This window comes from Primulina eburnea, chromosome 11, assembly GCF_022965805.1.
Source record: "Primulina eburnea isolate SZY01 chromosome 11, ASM2296580v1, whole genome shotgun sequence".
In the NCBI taxonomy this organism is placed as follows: domain Eukaryota; kingdom Viridiplantae; phylum Streptophyta; class Magnoliopsida; order Lamiales; family Gesneriaceae; genus Primulina; species Primulina eburnea.
The window spans coordinates 37,046,030-37,058,235 of NC_133111.1; the positions used below are offsets into that span (position 1 = coordinate 37,046,030).

General features: G+C 36.7%; 1 protein-coding gene and 1 long non-coding RNA gene across 3 annotated transcripts; one reads left to right on the plus strand and one right to left on the minus strand.

Moving 5' to 3' along the window:
• Positions 1–5,291: 5,291 nt before the first annotated feature.
• Positions 5,292–7,035, plus strand: LOC140805730 (uncharacterized). Its single transcript, XR_012112323.1, has 3 exons — positions 5,292–5,733; positions 6,149–6,859; positions 6,969–7,035. It is a non-coding gene; the product is annotated as an uncharacterized lncRNA (long non-coding RNA).
• Positions 7,036–8,019: 984 nt separating this feature from the next.
• LOC140804902 (uncharacterized) lies at positions 8,020–10,838 on the minus strand. Of its 2 annotated transcripts, none has more exons than XM_073161060.1 (3): positions 9,804–10,838; positions 8,674–9,654; positions 8,020–8,601 (listed from the first exon to the last, which is right to left on the minus strand). In XM_073161060.1, exons 2-3 carry the CDS (start codon positions 9,022–9,024, stop codon positions 8,035–8,037), a joined length of 918 nt encoding a protein of 305 aa, XP_073017161.1. In that variant the 5' UTR covers positions 9,025–9,654; positions 9,804–10,838; the 3' UTR covers positions 8,020–8,034. The 2 variants fall into 2 exon arrangements, with proteins under 2 accessions (XP_073017161.1, XP_073017160.1); XM_073161059.1 differs by having other exon boundaries at positions 8,674–9,695.
• Positions 10,839–12,206: the final 1,368 nt, after the last annotated feature.

Genomic DNA, 12,206 nt, shown 5'->3' on the forward strand with positions numbered 1-12,206 from the left:
TTCTGGTGCAACAACTCACATCAGTGTGTCTATGCAGGGTTGCCTGGATTGCCGAAAACCAAATGATGCTGAAAGATTCATCTATGTTGGTGACGGCAACAAAGTTGAAGTTGAGGCAATAGGAAAATTTAGATTATTGTTAAAGACTGGAATATATTTGGATCTTTATGAAACATTTGTTGTGCCGTCTTTTAGACGGAATTTGATTTCCATTTCTGCACTGGACAAATTTGGTTATTCTTGTTCTTTTGGAAATGGAATATTCAGTTTGTTTCTCGATTCAAAATTGGTTGGTTCTGGTTCTTTATCAGGATACGATAATCTTTATTCTTTGGATGTTATTGCTTCATTTAATGAATCCCTGCAAACAAGTAGAGGCACTAAAAGAAAATTAACCAGTGAGAATTCAGCTGCGTTATGGCACAAAAGATTGGGTCATATCTCTGAAAAGAGAATAAGGAGACTTGTGTCAGACGAAATTCTCGAACCTTTAGATTACACAGATTTTAATAATTGTGTTAATTGTATAAAAGGAAAACAAACCAACAAAAGGAGATTTGAAGCCAATAGGTGTTCAGGCGTCTTAGAACTTATACATACTGATATTTGTGGACCATTCCCTTCGGCTTCTTGGAATGGTCAACAGTATTTTATAACGTTCACAGACGATTTTTCAAGATATGGCTTCATTTATCTCATTCATGAAAAGGCACAGTCATTGGATGTGTTCAAAAACTATAAAGCTGAAGTTGAAAATCAACTTGGCTTAAAGATTAAAAGCGTTAGATCTGACCGTGGTGGTGAATACTATGGTAGATATGACGGTTCAGGTGAACAACGTCCAGGACCTTTTGCTAGATTCCTAGAGGAATGCGGTATCGTCCCACAGTACACTATGCCGGGTTCGCCCACTATGAATGGTGTTGCTGAAAGACGAAACAGAACGCTTAAGGACATGGTGAGGAGTATGATCAGTCATTCTACCTTACCAGAATCACTCTGGGGAGAAGCACTAAAGACCGCAGCATATATCTTTAACAGGGTTCCAACTAAGGCAGCGACCAAAACTCCTTATGAACTTTGGACGGGTAAAAAGCCAAGTCTTAAGCATCTGCACGTTTGGGGATGTCCAGCTGAGGCAAGGCCTTACAAGCCTAATGAAAAGAAACTGGACTCAAGGACGGTTAGTTGTTATTTTATTGGATACTCTGAAAGATCCAGGGGGTACAAGTTTTATGATCCCACGAGTAAGTCGATTTTTGAGTCAGAAAATGCCAGGTTCTTTGAGGATGTTGAGTTTGCGGGAGGAGATAAATTAAGGGATATTGTCTTTGAAGAGGAATATGTAAATATTCCCACAGGTGTCTTGGACATTGATCAGGATCATATTCCTCACTTTGACCAAGACACAATACAGGAAGACAATATTAGAGATCCTCCCATTCCAGATGAACAAACTCAAGCACCTCCAGAACCTATGCCATTAAGGAGATCCACTAGAGAGCGGAGAAATGCAGTTCCGGACGATTACATTGTATTTCTTCAAGAACATGAGGCAGACATTGGATTGATGGAGGATGATCCTATTAACTTCCGTCAAGCCATGGATAGTTCTAACTCTCAAAAGTGGAATGATGCCATGAATGAGGAGATAAAGTCCATGAAGGACAATGACGTATGGGATCTTGTCCCATTGCCTAAAGGTACGAAGCCCATTGGTTGCAAATGGATATTTAAAACCAAGAGGGATTCGAAAGGCAATGTGGAAAGATATAAGGCTCGTCTTGTCGCTAAAGGCTTTACACAGAAAGAAGGCATTGATTATAAAGAGACTTTCTCTCCGGTTTCTTCGAAAGACTCTTTAAGGATTATAATGGCTTTGGTGGCGCATTTCGATCTTGAGCTTCATCAGATGGATGTAAAGACTGCGTTTCTAAATGGTGACATTGATGAAACGATTTATATGGTGCAGCCAGAAAATTTTGTGTCCAAAGACACAAATAATATGGTTTGCAAATTAAAGAAATCCATCTATGGGCTCAAGCAGGCATCGCGACAATGGTATTTCAAATTTCATCAAGTGATCATCTCGTTTGGCTTTGAGATGAATTTGGTCGATGATTGTGTGTACCATAAGTTCAGTGGGAGTAAGCATATTTTTCTGGTTTTATATGTTGATGACATTCTGCTCGCTAGCAACGATATAGAGTTGTTGCATGAAACCAAGAGATTTCTATCAAAGAATTTTGAGATGAAAGATCTTGGTGATACATCTTTTGTACTGGGTATTCAGATACATCGGGATCGTTCTCGGGGTATTCTTGGATTATCTCAGAAAGGCTATATCGAGAAAGTTCTCAAGCGATACGGGATGCAAGATTGTAAACCAACGGATACCCCTGTGGCTAAGGGAGACAAATTTAGTCTCAAACAATGCCCAAAGAATGATTTTGAGGAAAAAAAAAAATGCAGAAGGTTCCCTATGCATCTGCAGTTGGGAGTCTGATGTATGCTCAGGTTTGTACACGTCCAGATATTGCGTACGTGACAGGAATGTTGGGACGATATTTAAGTAATCCAGGAGTGGAACATTGGAAAGCAGTCAAAAGAGTTTTACGGTACCTTCAGAGAACAAAAGATTACATGCTCATATATCGGAGGTTGGATCAGCTTGAGATCATTGGGTATACTGACTCCGATTTTGCTGGATGCCAAGATAGTATGAAATCTACGTCGGGCTACATCTATCTCCTTGCTGGAGGTGCCATTTCCTGGAAGAGTGCTAAACAGTCACTTATAGCCTCTTCCACCATGGCAGCTGAGTTTGTAGCGTGTTATGAGGCATCCAATCACGGAATATGGCTGCAAAATTTTGTCACGGGACTGCGCATTGTTGATGGCATTGAAAAGCCACTAAGATTATATTGTGACAATAAATCAGCAGTTATGTATTCCAATAACAACAGGAGCTCGACGAAGTCAAAACATATTGACATCAAGTTTCTGGTTGTTAAAGAAAGAATTCAGAGTGGAAAGTTGTCTATTGAGCATATCGGTACAAACTCCATGGTTGCGGATCCGCTACTAAGGGACTACCACCCAAATAGTTTCATGAGCACACTGCTAGTATGGGTGTTATGTCAATTGAGGAAATTCAGTTTTAGTGGGAGTTTGTTATTTTAAATGTTTTTTTTTTCAGTTGTAGACATTTTCAGTTACAGTTATGTAAATTTATTTTCTGCAGAAATAAATTTCAAGTTAAGTCACACTCTGATTATGATTTAAAGTTTGATCTCAATAAGGTTAAAGGGAGGACCAGTTGGAAATAGGCATGTTACGGTCACATTGCATGAAATTTCCATGCTACACATCCACTTCATGATCCTTGTCATTCAGTTGTGTTGGCATATGTGACCATTGATGGGTCGAGTTACCTTGAGTGTAGCGAAGACTGCTTTGATCCTATGTTGATGTGATTGATGGACCAGATTGGTTAAAGATACATTTCGGAATGACAACAATTTTGAGCTCATAAGGTTATTTTCACAAACATAATTATAAGGTTACACATATAGCCCAAGTGGGAGATTGTTAGATCAATTTTATTTATATGGGCTTATATGTGAATAATTATGTGTGTGGGTTGTCTATTAAGTTAAGTCCAAAATAAAGTGATCAATTAATGTTTCGGGTTATTGGGCTTTAATGTATCTGATGGGTTGTGGGCCTTTAATGTGTAGAGACATAAGTGTAATTTCTGTTTTTATGATGGGTTAAAACGGAAATATCAGAAGATATTATCTATAAATAAGGGTCATGGTCCCCAGATCTCGCGTTGTCACTTTCACTATTCTCTCCCCCATTAAGAAAATAGTTCTGAAGAGAAACTAAAGGATTCTCTCAAGAAAAGAGCGCGTAGATCTGGAAGATCAAGACACGTTCTAAACTTTCAGGATTATGGCTTCAGGTACGCTTCCGCTTAAGTTTTCAGTCAAATTCTTAATGATTTAACGTGATGGATTCTGCGGTTTATGGGTTTTCCCCAACAAGTTAGGCATCTTCTCATCTATCCTTTGCTTTCCCTTTTGAGAAGATGCACCAAAATCAGATTAATCTATTCCTTTTGTTTGAGCATGTGGTGGATGCATCTTCTAGATTTGTCACATGAGGACCATCGATACGATCATCTTCAAATGATATCGGAGCTATGTTTTTTTCTTCACAAGCCTTCAAAGATTGTTCCATTTGATATCTTACATCATATGGAAAATTATTGTATGCCACAAATCCTCTTTTCTTCCAGCTAAATGTTTTTTCATCCTATTGATCCATCCACACATTATTGCAATGCAAACAAGTCCAACTTTTTCCCCCATCACGAGCTCTTTAAAATGGGCCTATGCCGGATCAGTTTTGCTTCTTAACGAGCAAACAAAATTATCCGTGGAATTAGATTGTTGACAACCATCTGACGAATCCACCTATATAAAAAAAAGATATTGAATGATGTTGAATCAAATATTATATAAATTACAATATACTAATTCATAAGTAAAATCATATAAATTTTTGCCTAACTTATCAATATATCATTCAGATTTACCTAATATATATCATCTTGATAAATTTTAGAAATGAGAAAAAAAATCAAATTAGATTAGTAAAACAAAAAATAAATAAAATTTCAATTTCTATCAAGTCATTCAGTGCCAAAGTAGCACTTATTTCACATATTTCAAAAGTCTAGTGCTTTAAAAACATGTAGCATGAATACTTGGTTGTCACAGAGAATACAAATTTTAAAAGAATAGTAAACTCACAATATGATCCAACCTGTCATTTAAGTGTTTGAACGAGCTGTGATATAGCCTAAAATGATATTTTACTTACTCTTTTTTGGTAAATAATAGCTTCGAAATACATTTCAATTAAGATTAGCTGCAAATTATAATGCCGAATCATGATGATTGTTATACATTTTCTGAATGTAGTTTAAACAGTAAATAATTTTGAAAAATAATCTAAGATGACTTCAAGGAAAAATTATATATGATGAAAGCATACCAAAGTTCAGATATCACAAGAAAAGAAACGAGGAACGAAGGTGTCGATTTCTTCGGGTCGAGATCTCTTCCAATAGATGGTATCAATAGAAAGCAGGTGTCGAGAGCTCTCCAAATATGGTGTCAATTTTTCATTCGACCGACGGACGACGGTGAATCGAGTGAGGAAGGTGGTGACTCTTGAAATTTTATTTGGGAATCAGAAGATCTGCCAACTACTTCGCTTGGTTTTTAGGATGTAATAATTGAATGATTGATAATTTGATTGATAAATGTTGGATAGGATAAGATATATAATTTGGGTTGTATTTAATCTCATGTGTGGTGCAAATGTAAGAGGAGGGATAAAATCATGTCAAATTTGTAAATGACCAAAATACCCTTACATGTTTTATTTTAATTTATTTGCTCTTATTGTTCCCTTCTGCCTAAGCTACCGTATATTTCCCAAGAAATCTGAGGGGAGGAGAAAACCCTCTCCACATTGTTCTTCATCGAAGCTCGTAAGTCGAGGTCAGATCCTTCAAAGCTATGAACCGAAGTTCCAAAGGTAAGCATGAACATGGTCTTCTCTTTTTTTTTTTTTTACAGGTGAGTTAAGAATCTAGATCTACAAACGTGGTGCGAAGCAGTGGAAGAAACCAAGATCTACTTTGGAGAAAAAGGTTTTGTGAGTAATTTCTGAATTTTTTGTTCGAGAAATCTTTTCTTTCCGATTTTCATACAAACAAAATCGAACAAGTTTGTCAATTTGATGCGCAGATGTAGTATTTTTTTTAGGTTTCTGTTGATATATTTTCTTACGATTAGGATCCTGTTATTACGAAAATAGATTTAATTTCTTGTGTCCTTTAGGTTTCTTGCATCGATTGTGTTTTTTTATGTCCTTGCTATTACTGAAACAGATAAAAGATTTGAGTTTTGACTTCGAAGTTTATCCTAATATGGTGAAAAATCGAATAATTACTTGAAACAATATTGCACCGGAAGATGTTCCTACACATGACATTGAGTAAATCATCTCCTGTAATCAATATTTGTTAATCTTTTTAGGAATGTTTAATATTTTATGTACCGATGTCTAGGTGTGATGGAACCGAAGACACCACCACAGTGCGATTGTGGAAATGGTGAAATGATATTACGGAAAGCTGGGGATAACTCTACTCGTCCCGGTCACTATTACTATATTTGTCCCGCATGTCTCAAACATCGGAACAATTTCTCGTGGTATCTCGAGTACCACGGTAGGAATGTAACACCCACCGACCAAAAGTCGTACAAATTTGAACCTAAGTCAACTAATTTGGAAGATCATTCATGTCGTACTAGTACCCAAATGTTTTCTAAGAAGGAGTCAATGAACTCGTCCGCGGGCCCATATGCTCGTCCTTCGAAAGAAGCTCATCAACAGGGCAGCAGTCAATTTTCTGGAGTGGATTGTGGTATCTCATGTAGAGGCTATGAGTTACCAAATCATTGCACGAAGAGCACACCTTATTCACGTGAACATGTCTGTTGTTTATTTGGGTTCATATGCGCGTTGATCTGCGTGCTTCTCCTCCTCGTTGTAGTCCTTGTCTTCAAAATCTAATCAGTTTCAACTTTGTATATATTCTGTTGCTGTGTTAATTTGGTTTTGTCGAACACTATGACATGTACTTACGTAACTTTTGACATATCAGACATATATGTTGTGTGCCAGTTATGACTCTTTGTTATTCTTGACATATATGGTTCGTTAATGTGCTAACATGTCTTATCTCACTCGTATACACATCCGAAGCATGTGATCGGTAACTATGTCACTTGCAAATATGAGTACACTGTTGTTTCATTTTACAACTTTGTGCCTATCTTGAAACTATTGTACATGCTCACGATTTATATCTACAATCCGTACAGGTTTTCCTCGTCAATGTTGATTTGGTGACGAGTCTATGTTTTGGGAGTACGCAAAACATCCTTAACTGATGTAAGCATTCATAATACTTATTTTAAATATGTATTATATTTCTGTCAGTTAAGCAAATATTTAACATAAGTACTCATACTGCTAATTGTAAATTGTATACAAAAATATTTCTTTGTATCATGTATTATGTTATTGTTAGATGGTGTTATAAATTTCAGAAATTGATTGTCGATGTTGGCATTCCTATTACTGCTTCTATATCCAATCTTCTGTAGTAGTTGAAGACATGTGTTCTCTTACCAAATGCAAATCAAATGTACCTGTACATATTAATTGCAGAGAACAGTGTGTGCACTTGAGCAACCTGAACCACAATTGGGTCGAAGTTTCTCGATTTATATTTCTGCCGAACAAGAAAAAGAAATGGCCAAAACCCATCCTAATGAAATGGTTTCCAACATTTACGCTCAAGCCGCTGTTGAAGAAAAGAAATAAGCTTTCGCAGAATTAGCCTTCTAGGTATCTATCACAGCTTCAAGAAGACAAATTTATGGAACAAAAAAATCTGAATACCAAAAATACCAGCAATTCTTGGAAACGAAAACACAAAACAAGAGATTTTTATGTTAAAAAAAAATTGTAAAGAGCATAAAATGTATACTCAAATTTTAGTTCAGAGAGGGATATGGAAGAATGTTGGGATTTTTGCAATTTTACAATTAGAATTCCTCTCTCTCTTATCTATCTATCATGGAGTTTCATCGACCAACCACCATTGACAGTAATATTGTTTTAGCATAGCAACTATGATCATTATCAAGAAGAATTCTTCCTTTTATTAACCATTTGTTGGCTAAAGCATGTAGTAACCATTTGTTTCATAAACAATGATCATTGCGAGCTGTTGATAATTAAACACCGATATTATAAAGAAGTGCCATGATATAGTATCAAATACATCGTCGTCCAAAAGTGGCAATATCCACACACAAAATAGGTCGAGCCATTACAAAAAGTTCAAAAACATTAAGTTCGTGGAACGCATACCATGCGAGGTTATGGATTAAGTAGGCGCTTGATTAAGCTGATCTTTCCTTCGAGATTAAGACGCAAGAACAAAGCTAGTTTTTTGGGGTTATCCACCAGTAACTCCGCCACACACACTTTATCGTCCGAACTTAATTCCGGAATGGAGCCTAATGTCGCCAACACACTGTCCGTAGCAATTTCAATTTTCGAATCAGATGCCATTTCTTTTATGAGGTTGGACATTGTTTCCTTTGTGATTTCAGCTAGATTATTGATTGCAGCAACAATTTGGTTGTCAACTTCGTCTAATTGCTTGCGTTTCTTTGATCTCACCTTTGAAACTCCAGATGGGTTGGAGGGGATAGTTTGAGCAACAGACACTGATTCACCATCTCCTTCAACTGGCCGGTAAAAGTCATCCATGACAAATTCCATGTCAATGGGTTCAGGCTGCGTCATATTTAAGACATCATGAACAACAGCTGAAAAGGTCTCCACTCGATCACCTATTGCTCTATTGTATCCAAATATTTCGCACCAATCTTTGTAGTGTGGCCACCTCTTGTACCGCATGACTCGAACACTATTGTCAACCTGAAAGGTCTTCGTTTTAATAGCGTACACATTTGAAAGATAAACATGTAAAGTTTAAATAAATTTTTTCACCCTAAGTAACGCGTCCCATGCCTCATTCGTAGCGTCTATCATGTTTTCGGTGTCATTCCAACCAATCCCACTCTTGCCTAGCATTGATGTCAAACATCCGTACTGTTTCTTCCACACGTGTATTTTTGAAGTAATGTGGGGGTGACCGCGTAAATCTGAATCTTTGAATGCGTTCCTCAATGCAGTTTCCAATAAAGGTAGATACCCATTACAGAATCCGTTGTCTGTTTTATAGCCTTTGCCTATTATATCTTTCAACGCCACAATTAGAACCTCATCCTCAGGGGCTGTCCAGCTACGTCTCACCTTACCTGTTTTTGGACCTTTCGAAGTCACACTTGTGCTATCCATTGCTTCAAATGTTTCTAATACGTTCACCTGTAACACATTAATGTGCTAAGTTAGAATGGGAGATGAAACATTATATTGCAAAAAGGATGAACACATTTGAGAACGTCATTGCAAATCCAACAATTAATCGAAATAATATTTCACAAAACAGTTGTTCTCAATACAACAAGTAGTACGTACATAACAAATAAAAACAAGTTTGCATTCCAGATACAATAACAATTCACTATTGTCTTAGTTGTGGTACATCGACATTGCAAAGTTATCTCTCCACGAATCCCATGCATCAGAGGAATTAAAATCCTCGATAAAGTAATTCTCATTCTGTGGCATTGGGCTTAATGTCTCCTCTTCAATCTCATCGACAAGATTGTCCGGCATTTGAGCTCGAATGAAGTTGTGTAACAAAATGCAGGCCATTATGATTTTGTTCTGAGTTTTAAGCGGATAGAAACAAGGACTTCGAAGAATAGCCCATCTTTTCTTAAGCAACCCAAAAGCTCTTTCAATGACATTCCTAGCTTTGCTGTGTCTCCAATTAAAGAGTTCTTTATAATTCTGGGGAGCATTTGTGCGATTGCCCCAAGCATCCCTATGGTATGGTACTCTTCTATATGGCGTCAAGAATCCCTGGACGTTTGCATATCCGTTGTCGCACAAGTAGTAAGAACCTACCATCAAAGTCATATATTTTCTCAATTAATTTTGAAATAACGAAACATGAATCGAAATAAAAAAATATGCTGAGATGACATTATTAGATGAAACAATATGTTAACCTCTTTCAACTTTAAGACCGTCATCACGTGATAATGCATCACGAAGCACTCGGGCATCCGCTGCAGATCCTTCCCACCCACAGAGCGCATAGATAAAGTTCATATCTCGATCGCACACTCCCAGAACATTCACGGCAATGGTTCATTTTCTGGTTCTGTATTTTCCCTTGTCTAATATAGGCACATGAACATTTATATATGTACTATCCAACGCACCAACACAACCCTGAAAAATAAGTTACAGAAATAAGAACAATAATCATGAAGATGTATACTATACTTTAAGAAACGAACAACATTATAAATGGAATTTATAATAAGTATTCTTTAGCAAATGTTCAGATTACCTGGAACCATTTCCACGTCTCGTCCGTGCAGGTTTCATTGACCGGGGAAGGCTTCACAAGCAGTATAGTATGTAACTTCAATACTGACCCCAACACTTCGTGGAAATGGGTGCTGATTGTTTGACCAATTCGTAGATAATCATGACCAATGACTCGGTTCTTTTTATGATGCGCCAAAATAGACAAAAACATAGCCACTTTCTCTTCTGTCCTAACATATCTAGAGTGGCCCAGCCCCCCGACGTGTGTTAGCAAGTAACAAAGTTGTGCAAATGAATTTCTATTCATCCTCAAATTCACCACACATTGAACATCTCCGGTTTCAATAATTCTTCGCAAATGGTTCATTTGTGCATTACTTCTTTCCGTCATGCTGTACGAAACTAACGTTCTACGTGCTTGACGACGTCGATCGGCGATACATCTCGTGCGATGTCGTATTAGAAGACATACCAGAAAGATTGTACGGACCATCATTTCATGTAGCAGTAGGAAAATTCTAATGTTACGACGTCTACCGTCCATTTTGCCCACGTACTTACCAAATGCAAACGAAAATTAGAACGAGCCAAGAATTACAGAACGAAAGCTCAGAAGCATGGTTATTAAAGATGTAACTCGTGCATTTCAATTTTTGAATCTTTACGAAGTAAATCTACAATTTACAATACAAGATTTTTGTTCTACAACCGCCCAACAAAGATTCACAAGAAACCTGTCATACAATGTCACATAATAAAATTTCGCACAAGATTTACAGAGAAAAAATGAGGTTAAAAATTTCAGTACCAGAACTTGAAAAGTAAACGACAACAGAACACTAGTAGGCTATGTACAACACATTCGCACTAAACAACGACACATTTCAGTCACTAATTTTCCTCAGGTTTATGTACTCCGAAAAACGTTATGCAGGACATACAAAATCAATAATCAGACAAAGAAACCAAGCTGTACTTTATCGACTTTTACCTTCGAACAAAGTTGGAAATTTAACAGATCGGCCCTGCAGAAGATGAATTTTTCTTCACCACTTTCGGTTTCTACGGTAGAATCCAGCCACCGGTTCCTGAGAAGAATGAAGGAGAATGGGGTGTCCGTACGCCACTTGCAACATTTATGTTTAATAACAAGGGTATTTTGGTCAATAGAGTTTCTGAAAAGGGCAGGATAAATACTATCCACGAGAAATGCAGGGATTTGTGGTCCAAGCTAAACAGTGAAGTTTGTCTGCCTAATAGTCAATATTACATTTACAAATTATAGCAAACAAGTGACAACTAAACAATCAGACCCTAATCAAGCTAACCAAATTGGGCCTTACAAAATAAGCCGTAGATGGGATATGTGTGTGTATATATATATATACATTTGTTTTTTGATAAAATAAAGAAACCTGGCCGATCCATAAGAACCTGCTGGTTTTACGGTTTTTCGATTTTTACATGTTCTAATTGGTTTTTAGCGGTTAAACCAATTTTTGGGGTTTTAACATATGATCGGACCAGCCTGGTCACCAGTTCAATAACTATTTTAAATTTAAATTTTTTAAAAAAATTACGGTTAATGAATATAAATTAAGAAAAATGAAATTATCGAAAAACCTCAAAGATCACATCAATTTCAATTTCAAAAACAAAACGTACATAATCAACAAAGACTAATATAAATTTCAAAAACATAATTGTACACAACCGACAAAGAGTGACAAATTTTAAAAACATAAATGTGTACAACCAGCAAAGATCAACATAAATTTGAAAAACATAAGCGTACACATCCAACACACCTATTATAAGCCACGTCTCTTCGTGTTGCAACCATTTTCATATGCCAATGAAGCTTGGTCTTCATCATTCCATTGGTATCTGCTATAATTATATCATAACTTTTTTGCTCAAGTTTTATTTTCTTTGTAATCATCTCGATTGATTTTCGCTTTATCTCAGCTTCCTTCATCGTCAATTTTTCCCTTCGATATTCATGTATTTGTTTCCATTTCACTTGAAGTTCTCTAACATCTGTAACTTTGGGTTTGTTCTTTCTTTTGACCCTT

What these genes read in the sequence shown, in the direction of transcription:
- LOC140804902 (XM_073161060.1), bottom strand. Translation starts at nt 9,024, where the DNA reads ATGGATAGCACAAGTGTGACTTCGAAAGGTCCAAAAACAGGTAAGGTG. An exon ending in CATGGGACGCGTTACTTAGG is followed by an intron (nt 8,602 to 8,673) that starts GTGAAAAAATTT and finishes AAGACCTTTCAG; the next exon opens with GTTGACAATAGTGTTCGAGT.